Below are 19,819 nucleotides of genomic sequence, written 5' to 3'. Positions count from 1 at the left end.
AGACATTACCATGTCAAGTATGAACCTTTTGTCAAAGCCTAGAAGTCTTTTCCCAAGCACAAACCTGATGAGTCTCCTCTTGATAGGAACGGATACAGGAAGCTAGTGAAGATGGCTTTCTTTTGCTCCTCATTCATGGCTGTTGACCGGTTGCTGAGAGCTGCCACCCTGAATGGAGAAAGACAGAAGAATACATAAGATCACCTTGCTCGTGAGGAACATTGAAGCGGCGTTAAGTATTGAGTGTCTGTAGAGTGTCTGTACGTACACAGCCTGGAAGGTCTCACAACTGAAACTCTGGTTGGTTAGGCATGTCAGGAACATTGGGGTCACAGATGGTAAAAATGGCCCCAGTCTGATGTTAAACCACTGGCTGATGAATGCTTTGTCTTTCAACTGCGCTTCAGTTAAGTCGTTGAGTTTGACTTCTCGTATCACTTCGAGGACCGTGGGCACGGACAGAGTGAGGTTTTGGACCTGTAAAGAGGGGGGGGGGGGGGGGGGGGGACATTGTTCATGTCCACGTCCGCTTATGATGCTGAAGAGTTGGGTAAGACTGGAGAACCACACCTACCTTGCCAGAATATTGGACAAGGGCTTCATCAAGGATGCCGGCCACTTTGACAAAGAAGGCCTTCCAGGTTTCTTTGGGATAACTGTTGCTGTTGGGAAGCTTGCACTCCAGCAGTGTGGCCAAGCCGTCCGCAGATAGAGATTCCAGCTTAAGGAAGACAAGAAAAGTGTGATTAATGACAACGGGCCCAAGCCTAACTTTAGCTGTTGGATGCCAAAACACCAAATGATGCCTGCAAGCACTTCCGAAAGCATTTGCCGGCAAGGTCCGTGTACGCCTACCGAGGAGCATGCGAGGTCTCCCATGCTGAAATTGCAAAGCGTCCCAGTGAAGTACACAGAGGCCAGGAGATCCTGCTCTGAGATGCTGTGTGTCACAATGGAAAACACGTTACTGACATGTCTGACACAGGCTACTTCAAAACTTGACTATGCCTCTAATGGTTCACTCACCTGCTGGCGTTAGCACAAAGACTCTCCTCTGTAGAAGACAAGATTCACATGAAGAAAGATTTTAGGGACCAAACCAATTTTAAGACAAATACATGTTTCTTTGAAAAGACAAATACTAGGCACCCTGGAGAGGGACTTACCATCCACCACGGTCTCTGCGCACTGGAGGAGAGAAAAACATAACTCAGCTGAATCATTGAAATAACAAGGTACTTGGAAATACATTAAGTCAATGTGAGGGCATGTTTTGCAGTGTGATTTTGCTTTAGAGGCTACTTACCACGCCCACTGGAGGTGGTGGTGGTGTACAGCCTGTATGAGGAGACAAAAAGGGCAAAGCTTAGAGGAGAGCAGGCCACAGTCATACCAAGAAGGAATCACATACTCTACACATAAGCATCACATCACCAGTTGTGCATCTCGTACCTGGAGGCAACCTCTGTTCCAGGTAGTCTCTGCTTGACTGGAGGTCTGCTGAGACACCCGGTGGGAGCGTTTTCAAAGATTTGTCAAAAGCCCCGATTCTAAGTCAAAGGAAATGTCATATGCATCAGCTCGAGATTGCAAATTTTGTCATTTGCCTAATTTAAACTTTACACTGGTGGTAGGACCTCTGCTGAAATTGAAAAAAAAAAAAGGTATGAGTGTCTCACATGGCTTTGAGAGAGTCGCAGCTGATGTTCATGGGGATGACGTTCAGACTCGCAGGACGGATGCTGACCAGCAGAACAGCCAGATTGACTTGGAACCACAAGGTGAAGTCGCTGGGTTGGAAGGTGGGGAATCTGGGAGCCAGGGCTGTCAGTGTCAGGTTGAGCATGGTGTCTCTCACAGCAGTGTTTGTAATGTAGGTGATGTTTTGCTAAAAGGCAAAAAGACAAATGAGTTAGGCATGAGGCCAGACACAGACCTATATTGGTTGCCACTGTCGATCCAGGTGCGTTTTGGGCAGTGGTCAAGTTTGACCTTTATTGCTACACCCTCACCTGTATTGTGAAAATGACAAAAGTCTGGAAGAAGTCGTCGAGTTTCTCAACTTCTGGAGATGCTGTTACGCTGACAAAGACTTCCTTCAAGACAGTCACATTCTCCAGAGCACCGGTGCTGGGATCCAGAACCAGCTCAGCTTTCTGCTCTGGTGAAAGCAAATCCAAAGTTGCCAGCTGTGGAAGCAAAATAATTATTGGTGAAAAAAAGTTCATGCAAGTGCCCGCAGCTAAATCTTGAAATGGCAAAAAGCACTTTCTTTAATGGTGCGGCGTGCGCTGTGGACAGGAAAGTTGGAGAGTACAAATAAGGTGTTTCTTACTCCTGTAATGTTCAGCTCCTTCAAAGCAGAGTAGTCTACTTCTTTGGCGAAAGGACCCAGGTTGACCTCTAGCCATTGGGCATCATTCCGGATGTCAAGTCTGCAGGCTACAAAATAAACCAAACCTTGGTCAAAGCCTGAGGTAAGTGCTACCATTTCTGGAATTTTGAGCAACACTAAGAAAATGGCAAGCTCTAACAAGGCTCTGGAAACCTTTCGTCAAAACCCAGGTTAAGTACGATAGTGTGGTCAAATACCTATCTCGCTGAACGTGGCGGAAAATTGCTTGAGATGTTGGACGAGGACGTTGGCGATTCCTTTTCTTCTGCTCAGCGGCATCTTTTCGAAGACGATGCCCATTCCTCTCACACTACGAGAGAAGAATTGTTCACATATCAAAAGTTAGGAAGCTTGCTAGCCCACATCAGGCATTTCTACTGCCGTGGCAACTGGCATCATTCAGGTCTGGTGATCATCAGAGAGAATGCACCGTGCTTACATGACTTGGTAGTTGGTGCAGTTTGCCTGTGCAGTTGTTTGAGTGAGCATCACTGTAGTGAAACTGGGGAGAATAGGAATGAGTTTCACTTGGAACCAGGAGATCCAGGCTGATACATCAAAGTGCAAGAAATTGACACTGATGACTTGGAAGGTGCTGTTCATGACAAAGTCTCTCACGGGAGGGGCAATATCTGGAATCTGTGGAAACAGGACATACAGTACATCAGCGCTCATATACCTTATGAAGCGCACCAGTGTGGTGTGCTGGAAATCTTTGTCGTCTTAACTTGATGGTGTGAATTACCTCAGGAGCCGCGCTCAGCGTCGTCAGAAACGCGTCAACATTTTCGAGAGCATCTCCCACCAACAGGACTTGAAAGATGGCCGTGATTTTGGTGGTGTCATTCAGTGCTCCGGACGTCAGAGTCAGCTGCGCTGCCTGGGATGGTGTCAGCAGTTCCAGAGACTCAAACTGCAATGGGAAACGCAAAAGCAGTTAGAGGCCTGCTGGGCCGGGAAGCTAACAGGATATTTTGTGTGCACAATCAGGAAAAAGTACAAGCCACTTACGCTGGAGAAGTTGACATTGAGTTTTTGTAGATCTTCCAGAGGCGCATAAACCGAAAATTGGCCAAAGTTAGTCTGAAGCCAGTCTTTGCTGCCCATGGTGCCAGTAATGCAGCCAGGATCTGAAACAAATGCAGCAAAGAAAGACTATAGCCACGCAGGTTCTCTGACTGTTGAGAGACATTACCATGTCAAGTATGAACCTTTTGTCAAAGCCTAGAAGTCTTTTCCCAAGCACAAACCTGATGAGTCTCCTCTTGATAGGAACGGATACAGGAAGCTAGTGAAGATGGCTTTCTTTTGCTCCTCATTCATGGCTGTTGACCGGTTGCTGAGAGCTGCCACCCTGAATGGAGAAAGACAGAAGAATACATAAGATCACCTTGCTCGTGAGGAACATTGAAGCGGCGTTAAGTATTGAGTGTCTGTAGAGTGTCTGTACGTACACAGCCTGGAAGGTCTCACAACTGAAACTCTGGTTGGTTAGGCATGTCAGGAACATTGGGGTCACAGATGGTAAAAATGGCCCCAGTCTGATGTTAAACCACTGGCTGATGAATGCTTTGTCTTTCAACTGCGCTTCAGTTAAGTCGTTGAGTTTGACTTCTCGTATCACTTCGAGGACCGTGGGCACGGACAGAGTGAGGTTTTGGACCTGTAAAGAGGGGGGGGGGGGGGGGGACATTGTTCATGTCCACGTCCGCTTATGATGCTGAAGAGTTGGGTAAGACTGGAGAACCACACCTACCTTGCCAGAATATTGGACAAGGGCTTCATCAAGGATGCCGGCCACTTTGACAAAGAAGGCCTTCCAGGTTTCTTTGGGATAACTGTTGCTGTTGGGAAGCTTGCACTCCAGCAGTGTGGCCAAGCCGTCCGCAGATAGAGATTCCAGCTTAAGGAAGACAAGAAAAGTGTGATTAATGACAACGGGCCCAAGCCTAACTTTAGCTGTTGGATGCCAAAACACCAAATGATGCCTGCAAGCACTTCCGAAAGCATTTGCCGGCAAGGTCCGTGTACGCCTACCGAGGAGCATGCGAGGTCTCCCATGCTGAAATTGCAAAGCGTCCCAGTGAAGTACACAGAGGCCAGGAGATCCTGCTCTGAGATGCTGTGTGTCACAATGGAAAACACGTTACTGACATGTCTGACACAGGCTACTTCAAAACTTGACTATGCCTCTAATGGTTCACTCACCTGCTGGCGTTAGCACAAAGACTCTCCTCTGTAGAAGACAAGATTCACATGAAGAAAGATTTTAGGGACCAAACCAATTTTAAGACAAATACATGTTTCTTTGAAAAGACAAATACTAGGCACCCTGGAGAGGGACTTACCATCCACCACGGTCTCTGCGCACTGGAGGAGAGAAAAACATAACTCAGCTGAATCATTGAAATAACAAGGTACTTGGAAATACATTAAGTCAATGTGAGGGCATGTTTTGCAGTGTGATTTTGCTTTAGAGGCTACTTACCACGCCCACTGGAGGTGGTGGTGGTGTACAGCCTGTATGAGGAGACAAAAAGGGCAAAGCTTAGAGGACAGCAGGCCACAGTCATACCAAGAAGGAATCACATACTCTACACATAAGCATCACATCACCAGTTGTGCATCTCGTACCTGGAGGCAACCTCTGTTCCAGGTAGTCTCTGCTTGACTGGAGGTCTGCTGAGACACCCGGTGGGAGCGTTTTCAAAGATTTGTCAAAAGCCCCGATTCTAAGTCAAAGGAAATGTCATATGCATCAGCTCGAGATTGCAAATTTTGTCATTTGCCTAATTTAAACTTTACACTGGTGGTAGGACCTCTGCTGAAATTGAAAAAAAAAAGAGGTATGAGTGTCTCACATGGCTTTGAGAGAGTCGCAGCTGATGTTCATGGGGATGACGTTCAGACTCGCAGGACGGATGCTGACCAGCAGAACAGCCAGATTGACTTGGAACCACAAGGTGAAGTCGCTGGGTTGGAAGGTGGGGAATCTGGGAGCCAGGGCTGTCAGTGTCAGGTTGAGCATGGTGTCTCTCACAGCAGTGTTTGTAATGTAGGTGATGTTTTGCTAAAAGGCAAAAAGACAAATGAGTTAGGCATGAGGCCAGACACAGACCTATATTGGTTGCCACTGTCGATCCAGGTGCGTTTTGGGCAGTGGTCAAGTTTGACCTTTATTGCTACACCCTCACCTGTATTGTGAAAATGACAAAAGTCTGGAAGAAGTCGTCGAGTTGCTCAACTTCTGGAGATGCTGTTACGCTGACAAAGACTTCCTTCAAGACAGTCACATTCTCCAGAGCACCGGTGCTGGGATCCAGAACCAGCTCAGCTTTCTGCTCTGGTGAAAGCAAATCCAAAGTTGCCAGCTGTGGAAGCAAAATAATTATTGGTGAAAAAAAGTCCATGCAAGTGCCCGCAGCTAAATCTTGAAATGGCAAAAAGCACTTTCTTTAATGGTGCGGCGTGCGCTGTGGACAGGAAAGTTGGAGAGTACAAATAAGGTGTTTCTTACTCCTGTAATGTTCAGCTCCTTCAAAGCAGAGTAGTCTACTTCTTTGGCGAAAGGACCCAGGTTGACCTCTAGCCATTGGGCATCATTCCGGATGTCAAGTCTGCAGGCTACAAAATAAACCAAACCTTGGTCAAAGCCTGAGGTAAGTGCTACCATTTCTGGAATTTTGAGCAACACTAAGAAAATGGCAAGCTCTAACAAGGCTCTGGAAACCTTTCGTCAAAACCCAGGTTAAGTACGATAGTGTGGTCAAATACCTATCTCGCTGAACGTGGCGGAAAATTGCTTGAGATGTTGGACGAGGACGTTGGCGATTCCTTTTCTTCTGCTCAGCGGCATCTTTTCGAAGACGATGCCCATTCCTCTCACACTACGAGAGAAGAATTGTTCACATATCAAAAGTTAGGAAGCTTGCTAGCCCACATCAGGCATTTCTACTGCCGTGGCAACTGGCATCATTCAGGTCTGGTGATCATCAGAGAGAATGCACCGTGCTTACATGACTTGGTAGTTGGTGCAGTTTGCCTGTGCAGTTGTTTGAGTGAGCATCACTGTAGTGAAACTGGGGAGAATAGGAATGAGTTTCACTTGGAACCAGGAGATCCAGGCTGATACATCAAAGTGCAAGAAATTGACACTGATGACTTGGAAGGTGCTGTTCATGACAAAGTCTCTCACGGGAGGGGCAATATCTGGAATCTGTGGAAACAGGACATACAGTACATCAGCGCTCATATCCCTTATGAAGCGCACCAGTGTGGTGTGCTGGAAATCTTTGTCGTCTTAACTTGATGGTGTGAATTACCTCAGGAGCCGCGCTCAGCGTCGTCAGAAACGCGTCAACATTTTCGAGAGCATCTCCCACCAACAGGACTTGAAAGATGGCCGTGATTTTGGTGGTGTCATTCAGTGCTCCGGACGTCAGAGTCAGCTGCGCTGCCTGGGATGGTGTCAGCAGTTCCAGAGACTCAAACTGCAATGGGCAACGCAAAAGCAGTTAGAGGCCTGCTGGGCCGGGAAGCTAACAGGATATTTTGTGTGCACAATCAGGAAAAAGTACAAGCCACTTACGCTGGAGAAGTTGACATTGAGTTTTTGTAGATCTTCCAGAGGCGCATAAACCGAAAATTGGCCAAAGTTAGTCTGAAGCCAGTCTTTGCTGCCCATGGTGCCAGTAATGCAGCCAGGATCTGAAACAAATGCAGCAAAGAAAGACTATAGCCACGCAGGTTCTCTGACTGTTGAGAGACATTACCATGTCAAGTATGAACCTTTTGTCAAAGCCTAGAAGTCTTTTCCCAAGCACAAACCTGATGAGTCTCCTCTTGATAGGAACGGATACAGGAAGCTAGTGAAGATGGCTTTCTTTTGCTCCTCATTCATGGCTGTTGACCGGTTGCTGAGAGCTGCCACCCTGAATGGAGAAAGACAGAAGAATACATAAGATCACCTTGCTCGTGAGGAACATTGAAGCGGCGTTAAGTATTGAGTGTCTGTAGAGTGTCTGTACGTACACAGCCTGGAAGGTCTCACAACTGAAACTCTGGTTGGTTAGGCATGTCAGGAACATTGGGGTCACAGATGGTAAAAATGGCCCCAGTCTGATGTTAAACCACTGGCTGATGAATGCTTTGTCTTTCAACTGCGCTTCAGTTAAGTCGTTGAGTTTGACTTCTCGTATCACTTCGAGGACCGTGGGCACGGACAGAGTGAGGTTTTGGACCTGTAAAGAGGGGGGGGGGGGGGGGGGACATTGTTCATGTCCACGTCCGCTTATGATGCTGAAGAGTTGGGTAAGACTGGAGAACCACACCTACCTTGCCAGAATATTGGACAAGGGCTTCATCAAGGATGCCGGCCACTTTGACAAAGAAGGCCTTCCAGGTTTCTTTGGGATAACTGTTGCTGTTGGGAAGCTTGCACTCCAGCAGTGTGGCCAAGCCGTCCGCAGATAGAGATTCCAGCTTAAGGAAGACAAGAAAAGTGTGATTAATGACAACGGGCCCAAGCCTAACTTTAGCTGTTGGATGCCAAAACACCAAATGATGCCTGCAAGCACTTCCGAAAGCATTTGCCGGCAAGGTCCGTGTACGCCTACCGAGGAGCATGCGAGGTCTCCCATGCTGAAATTGCAAAGCGTCCCAGTGAAGTACACAGAGGCCAGGAGATCCTGCTCTGAGATGCTGTGTGTCACAATGGAAAACACGTTACTGACATGTCTGACACAGGCTACTTCAAAACTTGACTATGCCTCTAATGGTTCACTCACCTGCTGGCGTTAGCACAAAGACTCTCCTCTGTAGAAGACAAGATTCACATGAAGAAAGATTTTAGGGACCAAACCAATTTTAAGACAAATACATGTTTCTTTGAAAAGACAAATACTAGGCACCCTGGAGAGGGACTTACCATCCACCACGGTCTCTGCGCACTGGAGGAGAGAAAAACATAACTCAGCTGAATCATTGAAATAACAAGGTACTTGGAAATACATTAAGTCAATGTGAGGGCATGTTTTGCAGTGTGATTTTGCTTTAGAGGCTACTTACCACGCCCACTGGAGGTGGTGGTGGTGTACAGCCTGTATGAGGAGACAAAAAGGGCAAAGCTTAGAGGAGAGCAGGCCACAGTCATACCAAGAAGGAATCACATACTCTACACATAAGCATCACATCACCAGTTGTGCATCTCGTACCTGGAGGCAACCTCTGTTCCAGGTAGTCTCTGCTTGACTGGAGGTCTGCTGAGACACCCGGTGGGAGCGTTTTCAAAGATTTGTCAAAAGCCCCGATTCTAAGTCAAAGGAAATGTCATATGCATCAGCTCGAGATTGCAAATTTTGTCATTTGCCTAATTTAAACTTTACACTGGTGGTAGGACCTCTGCTGAAATTGAAAAAAAAAAAAGGTATGAGTGTCTCACATGGCTTTGAGAGAGTCGCAGCTGATGTTCATGGGGATGACGTTCAGACTCGCAGGACGGATGCTGACCAGCAGAACAGCCAGATTGACTTGGAACCACAAGGTGAAGTCGCTGGGTTGGAAGGTGGGGAATCTGGGAGCCAGGGCTGTCAGTGTCAGGTTGAGCATGGTGTCTCTCACAGCAGTGTTTGTAATGTAGGTGATGTTTTGCTAAAAGGCAAAAAGACAAATGAGTTAGGCATGAGGCCAGACACAGACCTATATTGGTTGCCACTGTCGATCCAGGTGCGTTTTGGGCAGTGGTCAAGTTTGACCTTTATTGCTACACCCTCACCTGTATTGTGAAAATGACAAAAGTCTGGAAGAAGTCGTCGAGTTTCTCAACTTCTGGAGATGCTGTTACGCTGACAAAGACTTCCTTCAAGACAGTCACATTCTCCAGAGCACCGGTGCTGGGATCCAGAACCAGCTCAGCTTTCTGCTCTGGTGAAAGCAAATCCAAAGTTGCCAGCTGTGGAAGCAAAATAATTATTGGTGAAAAAAAGTTCATGCAAGTGCCCGCAGCTAAATCTTGAAATGGCAAAAAGCACTTTCTTTAATGGTGCGGCGTGCGCTGTGGACAGGAAAGTTGGAGAGTACAAATAAGGTGTTTCTTACTCCTGTAATGTTCAGCTCCTTCAAAGCAGAGTAGTCTACTTCTTTGGCGAAAGGACCCAGGTTGACCTCTAGCCATTGGGCATCATTCCGGATGTCAAGTCTGCAGGCTACAAAATAAACCAAACCTTGGTCAAAGCCTGAGGTAAGTGCTACCATTTCTGGAATTTTGAGCAACACTAAGAAAATGGCAAGCTCTAACAAGGCTCTGGAAACCTTTCGTCAAAACCCAGGTTAAGTACGATAGTGTGGTCAAATACCTATCTCGCTGAACGTGGCGGAAAATTGCTTGAGATGTTGGACGAGGACGTTGGCGATTCCTTTTCTTCTGCTCAGCGGCATCTTTTCGAAGACGATGCCCATTCCTCTCACACTACGAGAGAAGAATTGTTCACATATCAAAAGTTAGGAAGCTTGCTAGCCCACATCAGGCATTTCTACTGCCGTGGCAACTGGCATCATTCAGGTCTGGTGATCATCAGAGAGAATGCACCGTGCTTACATGACTTGGTAGTTGGTGCAGTTTGCCTGTGCAGTTGTTTGAGTGAGCATCACTGTAGTGAAACTGGGGAGAATAGGAATGAGTTTCACTTGGAACCAGGAGATCCAGGCTGATACATCAAAGTGCAAGAAATTGACACTGATGACTTGGAAGGTGCTGTTCATGACAAAGTCTCTCACGGGAGGGGCAATATCTGGAATCTGTGGAAACAGGACATACAGTACATCAGCGCTCATATCCCTTATGAAGCGCACCAGTGTGGTGTGCTGGAAATCTTTGTCGTCTTAACTTGATGGTGTGAATTACCTCAGGAGCCGCGCTCAGCGTCGTCAGAAACGCGTCAACATTTTCGAGAGCATCTCCCACCAACAGGACTTGAAAGATGGCCGTGATTTTGGTGGTGTCATTCAGTGCTCCGGACGTCAGAGTCAGCTGCGCTGCCTGGGATGGTGTCAGCAGTTCCAGAGACTCAAACTGCAATGGGCAACGCAAAAGCAGTTAGAGGCCTGCTGGGCCGGGAAGCTAACAGGATATTTTGTGTGCACAATCAGGAAAAAGTACAAGCCACTTACGCTGGAGAAGTTGACATTGAGTTTTTGTAGATCTTCCAGAGGCGCATAAACCGAAAATTGGCCAAAGTTAGTCTGAAGCCAGTCTTTGCTGCCCATGGTGCCAGTAATGCAGCCAGGATCTGAAACAAATGCAGCAAAGAAAGACTATAGCCACGCAGGTTCTCTGACTGTTGAGAGACATTACCATGTCAAGTATGAACCTTTTGTCAAAGCCTAGAAGTCTTTTCCCAAGCACAAACCTGATGAGTCTCCTCTTGATAGGAACGGATACAGGAAGCTAGTGAAGATGGCTTTCTTTTGCTCCTCATTCATGGCTGTTGACCGGTTGCTGAGAGCTGCCACCCTGAATGGAGAAAGACAGAAGAATACATAAGATCACCTTGCTCGTGAGGAACATTGAAGCGGCGTTAAGTATTGAGTGTCTGTAGAGTGTCTGTACGTACACAGCCTGGAAGGTCTCACAACTGAAACTCTGGTTGGTTAGGCATGTCAGGAACATTGGGGTCACAGATGGTAAAAATGGCCCCAGTCTGATGTTAAACCACTGGCTGATGAATGCTTTGTCTTTCAACTGCGCTTCAGTTAAGTCGTTGAGTTTGACTTCTCGTATCACTTCGAGGACCGTGGGCACGGACAGAGTGAGGTTTTGGACCTGTAAAGAGGGGGGGGGGGGGGGGACATTGTTCATGTCCACGTCCGCTTATGATGCTGAAGAGTTGGGTAAGACTGGAGAACCACACCTACCTTGCCAGAATATTGGACAAGGGCTTCATCAAGGATGCCGGCCACTTTGACAAAGAAGGCCTTCCAGGTTTCTTTGGGATAACTGTTGCTGTTGGGAAGCTTGCACTCCAGCAGTGTGGCCAAGCCGTCCGCAGATAGAGATTCCAGCTTAAGGAAGACAAGAAAAGTGTGATTAATGACAACGGGCCCAAGCCTAACTTTAGCTGTTGGATGCCAAAACACCAAATGATGCCTGCAAGCACTTCCGAAAGCATTTGCCGGCAAGGTCCGTGTACGCCTACCGAGGAGCATGCGAGGTCTCCCATGCTGAAATTGCAAAGCGTCCCAGTGAAGTACACAGAGGCCAGGAGATCCTGCTCTGAGATGCTGTGTGTCACAATGGAAAACACGTTACTGACATGTCTGACACAGGCTACTTCAAAACTTGACTATGCCTCTAATGGTTCACTCACCTGCTGGCGTTAGCACAAAGACTCTCCTCTGTAGAAGACAAGATTCACATGAAGAAAGATTTTAGGGACCAAACCAATTTTAAGACAAATACATGTTTCTTTGAAAAGACAAATACTAGGCACCCTGGAGAGGGACTTACCATCCACCACGGTCTCTGCGCACTGGAGGAGAGAAAAACATAACTCAGCTGAATCATTGAAATAACAAGGTACTTGGAAATACATTAAGTCAATGTGAGGGCATGTTTTGCAGTGTGATTTTGCTTTAGAGGCTACTTACCACGCCCACTGGAGGTGGTGGTGGTGTACAGCCTGTATGAGGAGACAAAAAGGGCAAAGCTTAGAGGAGAGCAGGCCACAGTCATACCAAGAAGGAATCACATACTCTACACATAAGCATCACATCACCAGTTGTGCATCTCGTACCTGGAGGCAACCTCTGTTCCAGGTAGTCTCTGCTTGACTGGAGGTCTGCTGAGACACCCGGTGGGAGCGTTTTCAAAGATTTGTCAAAAGCCCCGATTCTAAGTCAAAGGAAATGTCATATGCATCAGCTCGAGATTGCAAATTTTGTCATTTGCCTAATTTAAACTTTACACTGGTGGTAGGACCTCTGCTGAAATTGAAAAAAAAAAGAGGTATGTGTGTCTCACATGGCTTTGAGAGAGTCGCAGCTGATGTTCATGGGGATGACGTTCAGACTCGCAGGACGGATGCTGACCAGCAGAACAGCCAGATTGACTTGGAACCACAAGGTGAAGTCGCTGGGTTGGAAGGTGGGGAATCTGGGAGCCAGGGCTGTCAGTGTCAGGTTGAGCATGGTGTCTCTCACAGCAGTGTTTGTAATGTAGGTGATGTTTTGCTAAAAGGCAAAAAGACAAATGAGTTAGGCATGAGGCCAGACACAGACCTATATTGGTTGCCACTGTCGATCCAGGTGCGTTTTGGGCAGTGGTCAAGTTTGACCTTTATTGCTACACCCTCACCTGTATTGTGAAAATGACAAAAGTCTGGAAGAAGTCGTCGAGTTGCTCAACTTCTGGAGATGCTGTTACGCTGACAAAGACTTCCTTCAAGACAGTCACATTCTCCAGAGCACCGGTGCTGGGATCCAGAACCAGCTCAGCTTTCTGCTCTGGTGAAAGCAAATCCAAAGTTGCCAGCTGTGGAAGCAAAATAATTATTGGTGAAAAAAGTTCATGCAAGTGCCCGCAGCTAAATCTTGAAATGGCAAAAAGCACTTTCTTTAATGGTGCGGCGTGCGCTGTGGACAGGAAAGTTGGAGAGTACAAATAAGGTGTTTCTTACTCCTGTAATGTTCAGCTCCTTCAAAGCAGAGTAGTCTACTTCTTTGGCGAAAGGACCCAGGTTGACCTCTAGCCATTGGGCATCATTCCGGATGTCAAGTCTGCAGGCTACAAAATAAACCAAACCTTGGTCAAAGCCTGAGGTAAGTGCTACCATTTCTGGAATTTTGAGCAACACTAAGAAAATGGCAAGCTCTAACAAGGCTCTGGAAACCTTTCGTCAAAACCCAGGTTAAGTACGATAGTGTGGTCAAATACCTATCTCGCTGAACGTGGCGGAAAATTGCTTGAGATGTTGGACGAGGACGTTGGCGATTCCTTTTCTTCTGCTCAGCGGCATCTTTTCGAAGACGATGCCCATTCCTCTCACACTACGAGAGAAGAATTGTTCACATATCAAAAGTTAGGAAGCTTGCTAGCCCACATCAGGCATTTCTACTGCCGTGGCAACTGGCATCATTCAGGTCTGGTGATCATCAGAGAGAATGCACCGTGCTTACATGACTTGGTAGTTGGTGCAGTTTGCCTGTGCAGTTGTTTGAGTGAGCATCACTGTAGTGAAACTGGGGAGAATAGGAATGAGTTTCACTTGGAACCAGGAGATCCAGGCTGATACATCAAAGTGCAAGAAATTGACACTGATGACTTGGAAGGTGCTGTTCATGACAAAGTCTCTCACGGGAGGGGCAATATCTGGAATCTGTGGAAACAGGACATACAGTACATCAGCGCTCATATCCCTTATGAAGCGCACCAGTGTGGTGTGCTGGAAATCTTTGTCGTCTTAACTTGATGGTGTGAATTACCTCAGGAGCCGCGCTCAGCGTCGTCAGAAACGCGTCAACATTTTCGAGAGCATCTCCCACCAACAGGACTTGAAAGATGGCCGTGATTTTGGTGGTGTCATTCAGTGCTCCGGACGTCAGAGTCAGCTGCGCTGCCTGGGATGGTGTCAGCAGTTCCAGAGACTCAAACTGCAATGGGCAACGCAAAAGCAGTTAGAGGCCTGCTGGGCCGGGAAGCTAACAGGATATTTTGTGTGCACAATCAGGAAAAAGTACAAGCCACTTACGCTGGAGAAGTTGACATTGAGTTTTTGTAGATCTTCCAGAGGCGCATAAACCGAAAATTGGCCAAAGTTAGTCTGAAGCCAGTCTTTGCTGCCCATGGTGCCAGTAATGCAGCCAGGATCTGAAACAAATGCAGCAAAGAAAGACTATAGCCACGCAGGTTCTCTGACTGTTGAGAGACATTACCATGTCAAGTATGAACCTTTTGTCAAAGCCTAGAAGTCTTTTCCCAAGCACAAACCTGATGAGTCTCCTCTTGATAGGAACGGATACAGGAAGCTAGTGAAGATGGCTTTCTTTTGCTCCTCATTCATGGCTGTTGACCGGTTGCTGAGAGCTGCCACCCTGAATGGAGAAAGACAGAAGAATACATAAGATCACCTTGCTCGTGAGGAACATTGAAGCGGCGTTAAGTATTGAGTGTCTGTAGAGTGTCTGTACGTACACAGCCTGGAAGGTCTCACAACTGAAACTCTGGTTGGTTAGGCATGTCAGGAACATTGGGGTCACAGATGGTAAAAATGGCCCCAGTCTGATGTTAAACCACTGGCTGATGAATGCTTTGTCTTTCAACTGCGCTTCAGTTAAGTCGTTGAGTTTGACTTCTCGTATCACTTCGAGGACCGTGGGCACGGACAGAGTGAGGTTTTGGACCTGTAAAGAGGGGGGGGGGGGGAACATTGTTCATGTCCACGTCCGCTTATGATGCTGAAGAGTTGGGTAAGACTGGAGAACCACACCTACCTTGCCAGAATATTGGACAAGGGCTTCATCAAGGATGCCGGCCACTTTGACAAAGAAGGCCTTCCAGGTTTCTTTGGGATAACTGTTGCTGTTGGGAAGCTTGCACTCCAGCAGTGTGGCCAAGCCGTCCGCAGATAGAGATTCCAGCTTAAGGAAGACAAGAAAAGTGTGATTAATGACAACGGGCCCAAGCCTAACTTTCGCTGTTGGATGCCAAAACACCAAATGATGCCTGCAAGCACTTCCGAAAGCATTTGCCGGCAAGGTCCGTGTACGCCTACCGAGGAGCATGCGAGGTCTCCCATGCTGAAATTGCAAAGCGTCCCAGTGGAGTTCACAGAGGCCAGGAGATCCTGCTCTGAGATGCTGTGTGTCACAATGGAAAACACGTTACTGACATGTCTGACACAGACTACTTCAAAACTTGACTATGCCTCTAATGGTTCACTCACCTGCTGGCGTTAGCACAAAGACTCTCCTCTGTAGAAGACAAGATTCACATGAAGAAAGATTTTAGGGACCAAACCAATTTTAAGACAAATACATGTTTCTTTGAAAAGACAAATACTAGGCACCCTGGAGAGGGACTTACCATCCACCACGGTCTCTGCGCACTGGAGGAGAGAAAAACATAACTCAGCTGAATCATTGAAATAACAAGGTACTTGGAAATACATGAAGTCAATGTGAGGGCATGTTTTGCAGTGTGATTTTGCTTTAGAGGCTACTTACCACGCCCACTGGAGGTGGTGGTGGTGTACAGCCTGTATGAGGAGACAAAAAGGGCAAAGCTTAGAGGAGAGCAGGCCACAGTCATACCAAGAAGGAATCACATACTCTACACATAAGCATCACATCACCAGTTGTGCATCTCGTACCTGGAGGCAACCTCTGTTCCAGGTAGTCTCTGCTTGACTGGAGGTCTGCTGAGACACCCGGTGGGAGCGTTTTCAAAGATTTGTCAAAAGCCCCGATTCTAAGTCAAAGGAAATGTCATATGCATCAGCTCGAGATTGCAAATTTTGTCATTTGCCTAATTTAAACTTTACACTGGTGGTAGGACCTCTGCTGAAATTGAAAAAAAAAAGAGGTATGAGTGTCTCACATGGCTTTGAGAGAGTCGCAGCTGATGTTCATGGGGATGACGTTCAGACTCGCAGGACGGATGCTGACCAGCAGAACAGCCAGATTGACTTGGAACCACAAGGTGAAGTCGCTGGGTTGGAAGGTGGGGAATCTGGGAGCCAGGGCTGTCAGTGTCAGGTTGAGCATGGTGTCTCTCACAGCAGTGTTTGTAATGTAGGTGATGTTTTGCTAAAAGGCAAAAAGACAAATGAGTTAGGCATGAGGCCAGACACAGACCTATATTGGTTGCCACTGTCGATCCAGGTGCGTTTTGGGCAGTGGTCAAGTTTGACCTTTATTGCTACACCCTCACCTGTATTGTGAAAATGACAAAAGTCTGGAAGAAGTCGTCGAGTTGCTCAACTTCTGGAGATGCTGTTACGCTGACAAAGACTTCCTTCAAGACAGTCACATTCTCCAGAGCACCGGTGCTGGGATCCAGAACCAGCTCAGCTTTCTGCTCTGGTGAAAGCAAATCCAAAGTTGCCAGCTGTGGAAGCAAAATAATTATTGGTGAAAAAAAGTCCATGCAAGTGCCCGCAGCTAAATCTTGAAATGGCAAAAAGCACTTTCTTTAATGGTGCGGCGTGCGCTGTGGACAGGAAAGTTGGAGAGTACAAATAAGGTGTTTCTTACTCCTGTAATGTTCAGCTCCTTCAAAGCAGAGTAGTCTACTTCTTTGGCGAAAGGACCCAGGTTGACCTCTAGCCATTGGGCATCATTCCGGATGTCAAGTCTGCAGGCTACAAAATAAACCAAACCTTGGTCAAAGCCTGAGGTAAGTGCTACCATTTCTGGAATTTTGAGCAACACTAAGAAAATGGCAAGCTCTAACAAGGCTCTGGAAACCTTTCGTCAAAACCCAGGTTAAGTACGATAGTGTGGTCAAATACCTATCTCGCTGAACGTGGCGGAAAATTGCTTGAGATGTTGGACGAGGACGTTGGCGATTCCTTTTCTTCTGCTCAGCGGCATCTTTTCGAAGACGATGCCCATTCCTCTCACACTACGAGAGAAGAATTGTTCACATATCAAAAGTTAGGAAGCTTGCTAGCCCACATCAGGCATTTCTACTGCCGTGGCAACTGGCATCATTCAGGTCTGGTGATCATCAGAGAGAATGCACCGTGCTTACATGATTTGGTAGTTGGTGCAGTTTGCCTGTGCAGTTGTTTGAGTGAGCATCACTGTAGTGAAACTGGGGAGAATAGGAATGAGTTTCACTTGGAACCAGGAGATCCAGGCTGATACATCAAAGTGCAAGAAATTGACACTGATGACTTGGAAGGTGCTGTTCATGACAAAGTCTCTCACGGGAGGGGCAATATCTGGAATCTGTGGAAACAGGACATACAGTACATCAGCGCTCATATCCCTTATGAAGCGCACCAGTGTGGTGTGCTGGAAATCTTTGTCGTCTTAACTTGATGGTGTGAATTACCTCAGGAGCCGCGCTCAGCGTCGTCAGAAACGCGTCAACATTTTCGAGAGCATCTCCCACCAACAGGACTTGAAAGATGGCCGTGATTTTGGTGGTGTCATTCAGTGCTCCGGACGTCAGAGTCAGCTGCGCTGCCTGGGATGGTGTCAGCAGTTCCAGAGACTCAAACTGCAATGGGCAACGCAAAAGCAGTTAGAGGCCTGCTGGGCCGGGAAGCTAACAGGATATTTTGTGTGCACAATCAGGAAAAAGTACAAGCCACTTACGCTGGAGAAGTTGACATTGAGTTTTTGTAGATCTTCCAGAGGCGCATAAACCGAAAATTGGCCAAAGTTAGTCTGAAGCCAGTCTTTGCTGCCCATGGTGCCAGTAATGCAGCCAGGATCTGAAACAAATGCAGCAAAGAAAGACTATAGCCACGCAGGTTCTCTGACTGTTGAGAGACATTACCATGTCAAGTATGAACCTTTTGTCAAAGCCTAGAAGTCTTTTCCCAAGCACAAACCTGATGAGTCTCCTCTTGATAGGAACGGATACAGGAAGCTAGTGAAGATGGCTTTCTTTTGCTCCTCATTCATGGCTGTTGACCGGTTGCTGAGAGCTGCCACCCTGAATGGAGAAAGACAGAAGAATACATAAGATCACCTTGCTCGTGAGGAACATTGAAGCGGCGTTAAGTATTGAGTGTCTGTAGAGTGTCTGTACGTACACAGCCTGGAAGGTCTCACAACTGAAACTCTGGTTGGTTAGGCATGTCAGGAACATTGGGGTCACAGATGGTAAAAATGGCCCCAGTCTGATGTTAAACCACTGGCTGATGAATGCTTTGTCTTTCAACTGCGCTTCAGTTAAGTCGTTGAGTTTGACTTCTCGTATCACTTCGAGGACCGTGGGCACGGACAGAGTGAGGTTTTGGACCTGTAAAGAGGGGGGGGGGGGGGGGACATTGTTCATGTCCACGTCCGCTTATGATGCTGAAGAGTTGGGTAAGACTGGAGAACCACACCTACCTTGCCAGAATATTGGACAAGGGCTTCATCAAGGATGCCGGCCACTTTGACAAAGAAGGCCTTCCAGGTTTCTTTGGGATAACTGTTGCTGTTGGGAAGCTTGCACTCCAGCAGTGTGGCCAAGCCGTCCGCAGATAGAGATTCCAGCTTAAGGAAGACAAGAAAAGTGTGATTAATGACAACGGGCCCAAGCCTAACTTTAGCTGTTGGATGCCAAAACACCAAATGATGCCTGCAAGCACTTCCGAAAGCATTTGCCGGCAAGGTCCGTGTACGCCTACCGAGGAGCATGCGAGGTCTCCCATGCTGAAATTGCAAAGCGTCCCAGTGAAGTACACAGAGGCCAGGAGATCCTGCTCTGAGATGCTGTGTGTCACAATGGAAAACACGTTACTGACATGTCTGACACAGGCTACTTCAAAACTTGACTATGCCTCTAATGGTTCACTCACCTGCTGGCGTTAGCACAAAGACTCTCCTCTGTAGAAGACAAGATTCACATGAAGAAAGATTTTAGGGACCAAACCAATTTTAAGACAAATACATGTTTCTTTGAAAAGACAAATACTAGGCACCCTGGAGAGGGACTTACCATCCACCACGGTCTCTGCGCACTGGAGGAGAGAAAAACATAACTCAGCTGAATCATTGAAATAACAAGGTACTTGGAAATACATTAAGTCAATGTGAGGGCATGTTTTGCAGTGTGATTTTGCTTTAGAGGCTACTTACCACGCCCACTGGAGGTGGTGGTGGTGTACAGCCTGTATGAGGAGACAAAAAGGGCAAAGCTTAGAGGAGAGCAGGCCACAGTCATACCAAGAAGGAATCACATACTCTACACATAAGCATCACATCACCAGTTGTGCATCTCGTACCTGGAGGCAACCTCTGTTCCAGGTAGTCTCTGCTTGACTGGAGGTCTGCTGAGACACCCGGTGGGAGCGTTTTCAAAGATTTGTCAAAAGCCCCGATTCTAAGTCAAAGGAAATGTCATATGCATCAGCTCGAGATTGCAAATTTTGTCATTTGCCTAATTTAAACTTTACACTGGTGGTAGGACCTCTGCTGAAATTGAAAAAAAAAAGAGGTATGAGTGTCTCACATGGCTTTGAGAGAGTCGCAGCTGATGTTCATGGGGATGACGTTCAGACTCGCAGGACGGATGCTGACCAGCAGAACAGCCAGATTGACTTGGAACCACAAGGTGAAGTCGCTGGGTTGGAAGGTGGGGAATCTGGGAGCCAGGGCTGTCAGTGTCAGGTTGAGCATGGTGTCTCTCACAGCAGTGTTTGTAATGTAGGTGATGTTTTGCTAAAAGGCAAAAAGACAAATGAGTTAGGCATGAGGCCAGACACAGACCTA

At 47.2% G+C, this 19,819-nt stretch overlaps 1 protein-coding gene across 1 annotated transcript in view; it reads right to left on the bottom strand.

Moving 5' to 3' along the window:
* LOC121685606 overlaps window positions 1-19,819 on the bottom strand; it is a 48,176-nt gene that overhangs the window by 6,130 nt on the left and 22,227 nt on the right. Inside the window, exons 56-135 of the mRNA XM_042066211.1 lie at window positions 19,560-19,768; window positions 19,333-19,430; window positions 19,187-19,218; window positions 19,047-19,068; window positions 18,907-18,934; window positions 18,736-18,820; window positions 18,455-18,601; window positions 18,154-18,362; window positions 17,950-18,053; window positions 17,711-17,829; window positions 17,445-17,612; window positions 17,139-17,338; window positions 16,897-17,009; window positions 16,640-16,746; window positions 16,317-16,493; window positions 15,984-16,192; window positions 15,757-15,854; window positions 15,611-15,642; window positions 15,471-15,492; window positions 15,331-15,358; window positions 15,160-15,244; window positions 14,879-15,025; window positions 14,580-14,788; window positions 14,376-14,479; window positions 14,137-14,255; window positions 13,871-14,038; window positions 13,565-13,764; window positions 13,323-13,435; window positions 13,066-13,172; window positions 12,744-12,920; window positions 12,411-12,619; window positions 12,184-12,281; window positions 12,038-12,069; window positions 11,898-11,919; window positions 11,758-11,785; window positions 11,587-11,671; window positions 11,306-11,452; window positions 11,005-11,213; window positions 10,801-10,904; window positions 10,562-10,680; window positions 10,296-10,463; window positions 9,990-10,189; window positions 9,748-9,860; window positions 9,491-9,597; window positions 9,168-9,344; window positions 8,835-9,043; window positions 8,608-8,705; window positions 8,462-8,493; window positions 8,322-8,343; window positions 8,182-8,209; window positions 8,011-8,095; window positions 7,730-7,876; window positions 7,427-7,635; window positions 7,223-7,326; window positions 6,984-7,102; window positions 6,718-6,885; window positions 6,412-6,611; window positions 6,170-6,282; window positions 5,913-6,019; window positions 5,590-5,766; window positions 5,257-5,465; window positions 5,030-5,127; window positions 4,884-4,915; window positions 4,744-4,765; window positions 4,604-4,631; window positions 4,433-4,517; window positions 4,152-4,298; window positions 3,850-4,058; window positions 3,646-3,749; window positions 3,407-3,525; window positions 3,141-3,308; window positions 2,835-3,034; window positions 2,593-2,705; window positions 2,336-2,442; window positions 2,013-2,189; window positions 1,680-1,888; window positions 1,453-1,550; window positions 1,307-1,338; window positions 1,167-1,188; window positions 1,027-1,054 (exon numbers count right to left, since the gene is read on the bottom strand). Of these exons, the coding sequence (XP_041922145.1) occupies window positions 1,027-1,054; window positions 1,167-1,188; window positions 1,307-1,338; window positions 1,453-1,550; window positions 1,680-1,888; window positions 2,013-2,189; window positions 2,336-2,442; window positions 2,593-2,705; window positions 2,835-3,034; window positions 3,141-3,308; window positions 3,407-3,525; window positions 3,646-3,749; window positions 3,850-4,058; window positions 4,152-4,298; window positions 4,433-4,517; window positions 4,604-4,631; window positions 4,744-4,765; window positions 4,884-4,915; window positions 5,030-5,127; window positions 5,257-5,465; window positions 5,590-5,766; window positions 5,913-6,019; window positions 6,170-6,282; window positions 6,412-6,611; window positions 6,718-6,885; window positions 6,984-7,102; window positions 7,223-7,326; window positions 7,427-7,635; window positions 7,730-7,876; window positions 8,011-8,095; window positions 8,182-8,209; window positions 8,322-8,343; window positions 8,462-8,493; window positions 8,608-8,705; window positions 8,835-9,043; window positions 9,168-9,344; window positions 9,491-9,597; window positions 9,748-9,860; window positions 9,990-10,189; window positions 10,296-10,463; window positions 10,562-10,680; window positions 10,801-10,904; window positions 11,005-11,213; window positions 11,306-11,452; window positions 11,587-11,671; window positions 11,758-11,785; window positions 11,898-11,919; window positions 12,038-12,069; window positions 12,184-12,281; window positions 12,411-12,619; window positions 12,744-12,920; window positions 13,066-13,172; window positions 13,323-13,435; window positions 13,565-13,764; window positions 13,871-14,038; window positions 14,137-14,255; window positions 14,376-14,479; window positions 14,580-14,788; window positions 14,879-15,025; window positions 15,160-15,244; window positions 15,331-15,358; window positions 15,471-15,492; window positions 15,611-15,642; window positions 15,757-15,854; window positions 15,984-16,192; window positions 16,317-16,493; window positions 16,640-16,746; window positions 16,897-17,009; window positions 17,139-17,338; window positions 17,445-17,612; window positions 17,711-17,829; window positions 17,950-18,053; window positions 18,154-18,362; window positions 18,455-18,601; window positions 18,736-18,820; window positions 18,907-18,934; window positions 19,047-19,068; window positions 19,187-19,218; window positions 19,333-19,430; window positions 19,560-19,768 (9,479 nt within the window). The remainder of the gene's footprint in view (window positions 1-1,026; window positions 1,055-1,166; window positions 1,189-1,306; window positions 1,339-1,452; window positions 1,551-1,679; window positions 1,889-2,012; window positions 2,190-2,335; window positions 2,443-2,592; window positions 2,706-2,834; window positions 3,035-3,140; window positions 3,309-3,406; window positions 3,526-3,645; window positions 3,750-3,849; window positions 4,059-4,151; window positions 4,299-4,432; window positions 4,518-4,603; window positions 4,632-4,743; window positions 4,766-4,883; window positions 4,916-5,029; window positions 5,128-5,256; window positions 5,466-5,589; window positions 5,767-5,912; window positions 6,020-6,169; window positions 6,283-6,411; window positions 6,612-6,717; window positions 6,886-6,983; window positions 7,103-7,222; window positions 7,327-7,426; window positions 7,636-7,729; window positions 7,877-8,010; window positions 8,096-8,181; window positions 8,210-8,321; window positions 8,344-8,461; window positions 8,494-8,607; window positions 8,706-8,834; window positions 9,044-9,167; window positions 9,345-9,490; window positions 9,598-9,747; window positions 9,861-9,989; window positions 10,190-10,295; window positions 10,464-10,561; window positions 10,681-10,800; window positions 10,905-11,004; window positions 11,214-11,305; window positions 11,453-11,586; window positions 11,672-11,757; window positions 11,786-11,897; window positions 11,920-12,037; window positions 12,070-12,183; window positions 12,282-12,410; window positions 12,620-12,743; window positions 12,921-13,065; window positions 13,173-13,322; window positions 13,436-13,564; window positions 13,765-13,870; window positions 14,039-14,136; window positions 14,256-14,375; window positions 14,480-14,579; window positions 14,789-14,878; window positions 15,026-15,159; window positions 15,245-15,330; window positions 15,359-15,470; window positions 15,493-15,610; window positions 15,643-15,756; window positions 15,855-15,983; window positions 16,193-16,316; window positions 16,494-16,639; window positions 16,747-16,896; window positions 17,010-17,138; window positions 17,339-17,444; window positions 17,613-17,710; window positions 17,830-17,949; window positions 18,054-18,153; window positions 18,363-18,454; window positions 18,602-18,735; window positions 18,821-18,906; window positions 18,935-19,046; window positions 19,069-19,186; window positions 19,219-19,332; window positions 19,431-19,559; window positions 19,769-19,819) is intronic.

The sequence above is a fragment of the Alosa sapidissima genome, chromosome 16 (assembly GCF_018492685.1).
Source record: "Alosa sapidissima isolate fAloSap1 chromosome 16, fAloSap1.pri, whole genome shotgun sequence".
Lineage (NCBI taxonomy): Eukaryota > Metazoa > Chordata > Actinopteri > Clupeiformes > Clupeidae > Alosa > Alosa sapidissima.
Note: the sequence above shows the minus strand (reverse complement) of the source record. Positions and strands in the feature narration are given on the sequence as shown.